The sequence below is a fragment of the Neomonachus schauinslandi genome, chromosome 11 (assembly GCF_002201575.2).
Source record: "Neomonachus schauinslandi chromosome 11, ASM220157v2, whole genome shotgun sequence".
NCBI lineage: Eukaryota > Metazoa > Chordata > Mammalia > Carnivora > Phocidae > Neomonachus > Neomonachus schauinslandi.
This window is the reverse complement of record NC_058413.1, coordinates 7,467,923-7,478,408: the sequence shown is the minus strand read 5'-3', so window position 1 is coordinate 7,478,408 and position 10,486 is coordinate 7,467,923. Positions and strand designations below refer to the sequence as shown.

The following is a 10,486-nucleotide window of genomic DNA, read 5'->3' as shown; positions in this document are numbered from 1 at the left end:
GGTAAATTACACATAACAAATTTTACCATCTTAACCATTTCTACATGTACAATTCAGTAGTGTTAGAGATACTCACATTTTTGTGCAACCAATATCCAGAACTTTTTCATCTTGGAAAACCGAAACTCTGTACTCATTAAATGACAATGCCAAAGTGGGTGAACTGTATAGTATATGAATGGTATCTCAGTAATGATGATTTTTAAAAAGAATTTTTACCCAGTAGCCCCCAGGTGACACTGTATCTATTTTGAGACCCAGTTCAAATGCCAGTGCTTGTAAGAAGTCTTACGTCTTCCACCATTCAGGTCCCCAAATCCTCAAATGGAGCACACCCTTTCTATAAAACACGAACCCTTCACACCCTCATTCTGGCCTGGAGACCCTCAGAGTTCAGGGCACTAGCCTCCAGGGAGCCTAGCGTGGGAGGCTGGAGCTGGTGCCCTCCTGACTCAGGCTGGGAGATTTGTGGTCCTAGCTTTGCGACCTTGGGCAAAGCACTTCTCTTCTCTGGGCCTGGGGGTTCTCACCTGGCTGGAGAAGGCTCTGTGGGCCTGCTGTCCCCCAGCTTTTTCTGCAGGGATATGGGACGGGCTTCACTTTCTGAGCCTGGGAGGTAGGCAAGGAGAAAATTGTGGGTTTTCATTTGACAGATAAGGACACCAAGGGCAAGGTGGACAAGGCCGGCTGAAGATTACCAAGCAGGGGGGCTTCTGGCCAGCTCCTCAGTCGTAGAGCCCTTACGCCCACCTGGCTAAACTATGGCCTTTGGTTTCTGTTGCTCCAGCAGGTGGGCACCTCTCAGGGAAGATGGCTGGGTGGTCACCAAGGCTTAAGGCAGGGTTAAGAAGACTCTGAAAATGGCCCCAGTCCCCTTCCTGACCTCAGTGTCCAAGTCTCATTGCCCGTTCCCGCCTCTTACATGAACCAGTTAGTTGTTCATCCAGGCAAAACTTCTGGGTGGAGATTTCACAGTGTAGTGTAGGGGATGGAGTTAAGAGATATAAAGGGTGTTGGGGTCCAGGGTCCTAAGAAGGAGGCCCAAGACTGTAGGCCAGGAACTTTTGTCCAGAACGCCAAACTCCTGGAATCCCACCTGTACCTTGGATGCCCTGCAGTAGAATTTTGAACAAGAGACCCCACTATCACATCTTAGGGCCTAGAGGGGCGAAGGGAGGTCTGTCCAGGGAGGCCAGCTTGCCTGGGGCAGGATGGCGCCCCAGGGAACACCCACTGCTCGGATGCTTTGCCATTCCAAGCTGGCCCTTTAAACCCTACACCATGATGTCACCATAGACAGCAAGGGATGGGAGGGGGACTGCAGGCCTGAGGGCGGACTGCATTTCCCAGCAGTCTTGGGTGCACCACACCTCTCCCAGCAGGCACTGGTTCACTGCAGACTATTAACCAGTTCAGTGCCCGTTTCCAAGTGGGTTTGAAGTGTGTGGCCATTCTGGGGTGAGGGTGGGATTCCCCCGCGGGTGGAATGCCTGGGGCACGGATGAAGCAGGCCAAATCTTTGGGCCTGGTATAGGATTGGGCCTCTTTCCTGTCACGGTCCTGGCCTCACCCCCAGCTTCCTGGTGCAGACTCCCGAGTCCTCTCTTCCGATGCAGTCTCCTTTCTAGAACGTGGGAGCCTAGCCCCAGGTGGACCCCATCCCACTCTGCTTAAGCTTTGACCCCAGGCCCCTGCAGGGGTTACCCCTTCGGTCTGGCATCCCCCTTTAAGCAGTGCGGGGACTACATCTCCCAGTGGCCCTGGGAACTTTCTGACGCAGCACCCCCCTCCACCCCCCCAGCCTTCGGGGAGGTGCGGGCCGGGCGGGGGGAGGTGACTTGATGTCATCCTGAGCAGCTGGGCGGCGGGTGCCGGTGCGCACAGAGCCGGGGCTCCCGCAGCGCAACGCCGCGCTGGGTCGGGTCCCAAGACTTGAGGAGAGGTCTGCACGCTGCCGGGGTAGCCCAGAGCGCACCGGACGCCCGCACCCGACCTGGGGCTGAGCTGGGGGCATGCTCCGGCTCTCCCGGAGCCCGAGAGAGAACCCAGGAGCGCCGCCACCCAGAGCCAGCGCCCGGAGCAGAACCGTTGCGAAGGAGACCTGAACAGCGGCCCCTTCCCCACCCGCAGCCCCCGGTGGTTGGGGACGGAAGTCTGGGCTTCTGAGAAGTGAGTGTTCCCCCCCCACCAGGAGGCAGATGAGATTTGGGGGGCGAGGAAGGAGGGGCTGAGGTGGAGAAGGTTGCCAGATTTTAGGAGGGAGGGGTGGCGTGGGGATAGGGCCCCCATTCTTGGGGAAGTCACTGGTGGCCTGGATTAGTGGAGCAGAAGGGGGCCCCATTCTTTGAGGGGCCAGGGCTTGGGATGGGGTTCCCCATTCTAGGTAGGGGCTGGTTCGGGGGATAGGCCCTATCCCAAGAGGGGTTGTTTTGGAGCCTGGGATCTTAAGGTCTGGGAGAAGGGTGGGACATGCTCCTGTGGGAAGGGACTGCACCTGTATTTAGGATCTGGGAGGGAAAAGAAGACTTGAGCACTCGGACTTGGGCAGCCCCACACACTGTCTTTCCTGGAAGAACTGACAGGCTCTCTCTGTTTCTTTTGCTGGTCTCTCTGCCCTGACTACATTTTCAAAAGAGCCAGGGTGAGAACCCTAACTGGACTCTTCGGGACCCCCAGGAAGGACCTGAGGCCTGAGCCATCCTCCTCTCTACTCTGCCTGCCCCCCAGGACTGGGCAGTTGCCGAAGGCCCTGGGGGGGGGCCCAGACTGTGGTTGTGTGCCCCCCCCCCAGCATGGGCCCAAGTTAGTCAGCCTCACCCCATTCGGCATCCTCCAGGCCCAGAGGGAACCCCAGGGGCTCTGAAGGCTTGACCCACCACCTGGCCACCATGGAGACAAAGCTGCCCCCTGCAAGCACCCCCACCAGCCCTTCTTCCCCAGGGCTATCGCCTGTGCCCCCACCCGACAAGGTGGATGGCTTCTCCCGCCGTTCCCTCCGCAGGGCCCGGCCCCGGCGCTCCCATAGCTCCTCCCAGTTCCGCTATCAGAGCAACCAGCAAGAGCTCACGCCACTGCCCCTGCTCAAAGGTGAGCCCTGCTGCTGGCTGCCAGGGTACCTGAGTCCCACAGCGGGCAAGCAGGGCTGCAGCAGGTAGCGACAAGCACTGGCAGCTGTGATTAGAGGGTTTAGATGGCCCCTTCCAGGCAAGGGACTCCACCACTGGAGATGACCCCCACCCCCCAGGCCTCCAGCCCTCTCTGCTGACGCATGGCCTGACTGGCCTGTCATCCTTGGAGGTGGGGCATCTGGAAGTGGCGCCACCCTGGGGGGCAGACCAGGGCCAAGGGTGGGGCCCATAGCCTGGGTTCCCGGAGGCCACTGCTAGGGTCCTGAGCAAGTGCTCAGCATGGCTCCCCGTGATCACCATGTAGTCTCCCCACCTCTGGGTCACAGGGCCCTCGACTGGCTGAGCCAGAGAGCACCCAAGAAATCCTCAGCCCCCACCCTCCTTCTCATTTCTGGCTCTTAGAACAGAGTGCCAGCTATGAGAGGGAGGCATGGTGGTTTTGGGCACCTGTGGAAAGCCGGGCATCCAGGGTTTCTTACCTTGCTTTAAGTCAGGCCATCATGCTGTCTGAGCCTGGGTTGGGAGGAAGAGATGCAGCTCCTTTACCCTGCAGGAATGGAGGATGGGACAGGAGTCGTTTGCTCCTTGCAAAGAGTGGGGGATGTCACAAGAGCAGGGGGTCTGGGGGCAGGGGAGGCTGCTCTGTGGATTCGGAGGGCACGCCGATGCCCAGAGCTGTGGTAAGTGGGGCGCAGGCTCAGCCCCCTCCCTTCTCCCCAGATGTGCCAGCCTCGGAACTGCACGAGCTCTTGAGCCGGAAGCTGGCCCAGTGTGGGGTGATGTTTGACTTTTTGGACTGTGTGGCTGACCTGAAGGGGAAGGAGGTGAAGCGGGCAGCACTCAATGAGCTGGTGGAGTGTGTGGGGAGCACCCGGGGGGTCCTCATTGAGCCTGTCTACCCAGACATCATCCGCATGGTAAGCACCTGGCCCCTGACCTCTGGGGGAGGGCTTGGGGGATATGGAACCCTACTGACCTGCTTGTGGTCCCCTTCTTCTGCAAAGAATACCTGCCTCTCTTTGGCTTAGCCTCAAGGCCCCCATCTTTCTCCCCCCCCCCCATCCCCCAGCCCCACTGCATCTGGCCTGGGTAGGTCCCTCAGTGCCTCCTGGGCCTGACCCACCCTGCACTTTGGCTTATGCTCTCCTGTAGCCTGGTGTGCACTCCCACCATGTCCCTTATTGCCATGGCCTGGCTCAGGTGCTGCTTCTTCCATGAGGCTTCTCAGTGTTCAAGCTAGAAATCTCCTTTGTGCTGACTAGAGTGTCTGTAGACCTTACCACTTAACATCTTGTCTTCCCCACTGGACTGTGCCCAGTAGAGGGCGGGGATGTGTCTTGTTTATTTCTGGGTCCCCAGCCCCCGGCCCAGGGCTTCCGTGTGTTCAGGTAATGATTGATGAGGAGTGAATTGCTTGCTGAGGCAGGTGCTGAGGCTCATTAGAACTTTGGATAAGAGACCTCCTGACTTCTGCCTTTGAGGGCTCTTCCTTTTTTTTTTTTTTTTTTTAAAGATTTTATTTTATTTATTTGACAGAGAGAGAGAGAGACAGCTAGAGAGGGAACACAAGCAGGGGGAGTGGGAGAGGGAGAAGCAGGCTCCTGGCCGAGCAGGGAGCCCGATGCGGGGCTCGATCCCAGGACCCTGGGATCATGACCTGAGCCGAAGGCAGACGCTTAACGACTGAGCCACCCAGGCGCCCCGGGGGCTCTTCCTAAAAGAACCCTGATCCTGCCCTTCAGATCTCAGTGAATATCTTCAGGACCCTACCACCCAGTGAGAACCCTGAATTTGATCCTGAAGAGGATGAACCCAACCTGGAGCCTTCCTGGCCACATCTGCAGGTATGGGGGCTGGGGAAGGCAGGATGCTGAGTTTCAGTAGAGGGGAGAGGGTCAAGTAGACTGGCGGAAGGGGGCCATACGGCAGGGGGAAGAGGGAGGCTGTTCCTGAACTCACCTTTTTTGTCTGTCCCCTCTCCCAGCTGGTATATGAGTTTTTCCTGCGTTTCTTGGAGAGCCCAGATTTTCAACCCTCTGTGGCCAAGAGATATGTGGATCAAAAGTTTGTGCTGATGGTGAAGTGGGGAGCCCAGGCCGGGTGGTGCCATGGGACAGGGGCAGGCTCTCTGAAGGGTGTGGGGATAGGATGGAAACGACCTGGGCTTGGCCTCCCCCCTGACCCCTGACCCTGGGTCCCCTAGCTCCTGGAGCTATTTGATAGTGAGGACCCCCGGGAGCGTGAGTACCTCAAGACCATCCTGCACCGGGTCTATGGCAAGTTCCTGGGGCTCCGGGCCTACATCCGCAAACAGTGCAGCCACATCTTCCTCCGGTGGGTGCCTGCTGCCTGCCCAGCTGAGACCTGGGGAGGGAAGGGAGAGCTGTAGGGGAGAAGATGGAGGCAAAGGCTCCCGTGAGGTCAGCAGGGAAAGGGTATTTATTTCCATTTTACAGATGAGGAAATACAGACTCAGAGATGGACTGGTGTGCAGGGACTAGACCAGTCCTGGGGGCCTAGGATCAAATCTTCTGACCCTTATTGTGCTGAGCCATAAAGATCCAAATAAGATTCTTTCTGCAAATGTGTGTTGAGCAACAGTGCCCACTGGGCATAGGGGCCCACATGGCCTTGTAGTTGAGATTGGCTTTGGAGCTCAATGGCCTTTTTGAGTTTGGTTCAAATGTTTCGGTGAACGTGAGCAAATTATCTCTCATCTCTAAAATGGGAATGATAGCTCTACTCACCCAGGGACAGTCATCAGGGTGAAATGAGACAATGTCTCCAAAGCACACAGTATGTAGCTCTTTGACCAAGGCTGGGACTCTGAAACATTAGCTTTTTTTTTTTTTTTAAAGATTTTATTTATTTATTTGACAGAGACACAGCGAGAGAGGGAACACAAGCAGGGGGAGTGGGAGAGGGAGAAGCAGGCTTCCCACTGAGCAGGGAGCCCGACGTGGGGCTCGATCCCAGGATCCTGGGATCATGACCTGAGCCGAAGGCAGACGCTCAACGACTGAGCCACCCAGGCGCCCCTGAAACATTAGCTCTTATGGTATTGGCTTACAAAATAACTGAGAGAGATCCCTGTCCTCCAGGAGCTCCCCAAGTCCATTAGATCCCCTGCTTATTAACTTTGGGTGTCATTGGTGTGCAGAGGTGTGCCAGCCTCGGAGGTGTCATTGGACTGCTGAACCTCAATTTCTTCATCTGTATAATGGATCTAATCAGCCCTATCTCTCATTATAATTTTGAGAAGTACATAGCACAGAGTAGACGTTCTAAGTGTTTGTCATTCTTTGGGTTGAAAGGCATGAAGAGCGAAGGATGCAGGCTAGGTGCCTGCTGACTGGATGGGGGCCAGAAAATGAGAGTTAGGGTCTGGGGAGAAGAGACAAGTTAGAATGCCTCATAGAAGAAAGGTTTGAGCACCAGTGCCTGGGCTGAGGAGGGTGATTCAGAAGTGGGCGTGGATCTCAGTGGGGCCTGGTTTGGGAAGGGAGCTCAGCCTCTGGGTTGGGAGAGAGTTGGATTAGTGTGCAGGGTGGGGTGGCAGGTAGGATGCCTGAGGGGGACTGGGCCTGCTGTAATTGCTCTAAGCCCTTCTGCATCCTGCTCTTCTTCTCGCAGGTTCATCTATGAACTTGAGCACTTCAATGGTGTGGCTGAGCTGCTGGAGATCTTAGGAAGGTGACTCTCTGGGCCTTGGCTGGAGCATCAGGATTCTGGGAGCAAAGACTGAGGCCCGGTCATCTGAGCCCTCCTCCTCTCTTCTGCCCCCTCCTCAGCATCATCAATGGCTTTGCACTGCCCCTGAAGACCGAGCACAAGCAGTTCCTGGTCCGGGTCCTGATTCCCCTACACTCTGTCAAGTCACTGTCTGTTTTTCATGCCCAGGTAAGGCCCAGGCCTGGCCCTGCCGCAGCAGAGAGATGCCGACAGAGTCAGGGCAGCCGTGGGGTCAGCCCAACACTCTGCTACAGCCACATTAAGTCATGAACTCATGGGATCCTCCCTCACCTTCTTTTTCTTTGCTAATTCTGTTCCATCCACCTTAGAGAATTTCCATGACACTTTAAGGCTGATCTCAGACATCAGCTTTGTGAAGCCTTCCCAGCCTTTTCCCTCCCGACCTGCCCTAGGCAGGATTAAACTCTTCTCTTTCCATATTCCCATAGATTGTGATGTAGATTTCAATTATGGAAACTTTTGTGAAATTTATAAGGGCTAGTTTGCTGCATGTTCCCCCTGGGGGAACGTGGTTGTGTCCCTGCCCACAGAGCATGGTGCCTGGCACATCCTAGGTAGTCAGTCAGTAAATGTTTGGTGAATGAGAGAGGAGACACAGTGAGGGAGCAAACATCTGGTGTCCTGTCATGGTCCCCTCCTGACCCCAGTCTTCTTTCTCTCGCCCAACCCCCACCCCCCTCAGCTGGCATACTGTGTGGTGCAGTTCCTGGAGAAGGACGCCACCTTGACAGAGCACGTGAGTACCTTGGTGGGGGAAAGGCAGGCCTCACCCCTGCAGGTCTGACTCCTTTCTGCCTCAACTCCCACAGGTGATCCGGGGGCTGCTGAAATACTGGCCAAAGACCTGTACACAGAAGGAGGTATGAGGAAGGGCTCTGGTGTCCCCCAGAGGGGGGTCAGGAGGGCTCTGGTTCCGGAGGGCAGCCAAATGTGTTGGGGGGAGGGGAGATGGGAACTGCTGTCTCCCGTGTCCCTACCCCCAGGTGATGTTTCTGGGGGAGATGGAAGAGATTCTTGATGTCATTGAGCCCTCCCAGTTTGTGAAGATCCAGGAGCCGCTCTTCAAGCAGGTGGCCCGCTGTGTGTCCAGCCCCCATTTCCAGGTATGGGGTGGGAACAGGTAGGGGTGGGAGCCAGGGTATGGACTAGGAGGGCTGACCAGTTGACCTAACACATTTCCCTCCACCCTCAGTTTCACCTCTGGACCCACCAGGGTCCGATAATGGGGAGATGCTGGACTTAAGGTCAGAAGACCTAGGGTCCGGCCTCAGATATGCTCCCCACGGGCTAAAGGGCCCTGGGCAATCACTTTGCCACTCGAATCTGATGCACCTTCCTCATCTGTGAAGTGGACCACAGTGATCTCTTCACAAGGTGGTGATGAGGACTAAAGAGAGTGTAGTGCCAACCTGTTGGGTAAACTGGAGTGTGCTCCGGAATGGGTTCGTATCCCCGCTCCCCTCTTCTTTGTGGCTTTTGATTCCATTAGTCCCACTCCGGTGCCCAGCCAGGCGTTTCCACTTCCTCAGGCTGGCTGTAGTTGCTATTTTCCTGCACATGTGCGCAGACTTTCGCCCATTGATATGTGCCTTAACCTGGTGGAAGTCAAGTCTTCCTCACAGGGACTCTGGCATTTAAGTTTATTAAATACCTCATTTGATTCTTACAACAGCCCTGGGGAGATAGCTGTTATTAGCTCCATTTTACAGTTGAGAAGACTGAGGCTGAGAGGTTAAATGCCTCACCCTAGGACATCTGTCTAGTGTGTAGAGGAACTAGGATTCAACCCTGAGCGTTGGACTCCAAATCAGTGCTCTTTTTCTCTTCACTACATTGCCTCCTCTGTGGGTCAGATGAGCCCTGAGGATTGGGTACACGTGTGGAGGACAGGGCTCCCTGGGTTTTGGGGGTGGGGGTGGATACCAGGCCTTGCACCTGCAAGGGAAGCCACCACCAGGCACTCACTCTGCCACCTTGCTGCCCCAGGTTGCAGAGCGGGCTCTGTATTTCTGGAACAATGAGTATATCCTGAGCCTCATCGAGGACAACTGCCACACTGTGCTGCCTGCTGTGTTTGGGACCCTCTACCAAGTCTCTAAGGAACACTGGAATCAGTGAGTGCCTAGGCCTTGACCTAACCCACAGAGGCTGGGTCCAGGGCCGGCCAGTCCAGACTTGAGAGGGTCAGGGATAGGAAAAGGGGCAGGTTGAGAGCAGTGCTTGTGGTGTTCAGAGCTACATGTGTGTTTGGGGAACAGGGGTAGGCAGAGTGCTAGGGAGGGAGATGGCACCAAACAAAGCTGTTCCCATTTCCTCACCCCTCCCCGGACCCTGTCAAGAACCATCGTATCTCTGATCTACAACGTGCTCAAGACGTTCATGGAGATGAATGGAAAGCTGTTTGATGAGCTCACAGCCTCCTACAAGCTAGAAAAGCAGCAGTGAGTGTTGGCCTGGGCATGGGGGGAGAGGGGAAAAAGCAGGATGGAGCTGGCTCCTTGTGGTTAGAAGGAGCCTAGGAGGACGGCCCCACATCCTGTGTGATCAGATGTTTAGTCTCTCCCTGTGTTCCTGCTGGACCATCCATGCCCAGCTCCCCACTGCATCCTCCAGTCGTGTTCCCAAGTCTTCTTCCAGGTATGGAGCTTCCTCCCCTTCAGCTCCATGACCACAGGCCGGGGCTGGTTCCCCAGTGCTCTTTTCCTTAAGTGGAAGGTCCCATAAAGTCCCTTTACAGTTGGGTGGTGGTGAGCGAAGCTGAACGGTAGGTGGGCCCAGATAGGGGAGCTGCCTCACTCTCTCTCCCCAGGGAGCAGCAGAAGGCCCGGGAGCGTCAGGAGCTATGGCAAGGCCTGGAGGAGCTGCGGCTACGCCGGTTACAGGGGACCCAAGGGGCCAAAGAGGCACCCCTCCAACGGCTTACAGCCCAGGTGGCCACTAGTGGGGGTCAGAGCTAGAGATCCCCTAGAAGGGGAGGAGCTAAATCCAGAGCTATCAGTCCCTCCATCCCCTCTCCTACCCAGGGGCCCAGAGAGACACACCTACACCTGGCCTTGCCAGAGCAGGCTTGGAGGGCTCCCTGCCTGGCCCAGCATGGGCAGCTTTCACTGTGGGGAGAGGAGGAGAGGAGATGGTGGTCCTGGCAACAGAACTCTCAGGCCTTTGTGGCAGGACTTGACCAGGGCAGGCTTGACCAGGAAGCTGCCACTGGGGACTGCACCTGCCCCGCAAAGCTGGGCTCCAGACTGCAGGCCGGTTCCCCCCCCTGCTCCCGCCTAGAGCAAGGGGACTCAGCCCCTCGCCTGCCCCGCCTCGTGCCAGCACGGGGTCCTTCCTCACCCTACCATGGGATCCATGGTCTATTTATTCTCCCCAGCTCACCCCAACACATGCCCCTGGGGGCATGTTCTTTCCCTCCCCTCCCTCACCCTGTACTTCCTTGTCCCTTTTTATTTATTGGGCAGGGGGAGGGGTGAGGGCACAGGCAGAAGAGATTCCCCGTGTCCTAGGGTGGGGGGGTGTCACAGTTACCATAGTCTGTCCCCCTTCCCCTGGCTGGGGGTAGACTTTAAATAAAGAGAGAAACTTGAGAACTGCTTGCTTTA

The 10,486-nt window shown here is 56.4% G+C and overlaps 1 protein-coding gene across 3 annotated transcripts; it reads left to right on the top strand.

Moving 5' to 3' along the window:
- The first annotated feature begins 2,150 nt into the window (after positions 1-2,150).
- PPP2R5B (protein phosphatase 2 regulatory subunit B'beta) lies at positions 2,151-10,471 on the top strand. Of its 3 annotated transcripts, XM_044919871.1 has the most exons (14): positions 2,151-2,169; positions 2,941-3,087; positions 3,849-4,045; positions 4,871-4,972; positions 5,113-5,205; positions 5,332-5,462; positions 6,762-6,821; positions 6,920-7,028; positions 7,564-7,617; positions 7,691-7,741; positions 7,865-7,984; positions 8,868-8,995; positions 9,221-9,322; positions 9,691-10,471. In XM_044919871.1, the coding sequence occupies exons 3-14, from the start codon at positions 3,908-3,910 to the stop codon at positions 9,836-9,838; spliced, it is 1,236 nt and encodes a 411-aa protein (XP_044775806.1). In that variant the 5' UTR covers positions 2,151-2,169; positions 2,941-3,087; positions 3,849-3,907; the 3' UTR covers positions 9,839-10,471. The 3 variants fall into 3 exon arrangements, with proteins under 3 accessions (XP_044775806.1, XP_044775805.1, XP_021540689.1); XM_044919870.1 differs by lacking the exon at positions 2,151-2,169 and having other exon boundaries at positions 2,728-3,087; positions 9,221-9,307; XM_021685014.2 differs by lacking the exon at positions 2,151-2,169 and having other exon boundaries at positions 2,728-3,087.
- The last annotated feature ends 15 nt before the right edge of the window (positions 10,472-10,486 follow it).

Excerpts from the sequence above, each read along its gene's own strand:
- PPP2R5B (XM_021685014.2), top strand. The coding sequence starts at position 2,889 with ATGGAGACAAAGCTGCCCCCTGCAAGCACCCCCACCAGCCCTTCTTCC. Across the intron at positions 3,088-3,848 it reads GCCACTGCCCCTGCTCAAAG|ATGTGCCAGCCTCGGAACTG; the intron begins GTGAGCCCTGCT and ends CCTTCTCCCCAG. Across the intron at positions 7,618-7,690 it reads ACGCCACCTTGACAGAGCAC|GTGATCCGGGGGCTGCTGAA; the intron begins GTGAGTACCTTG and ends CAACTCCCACAG.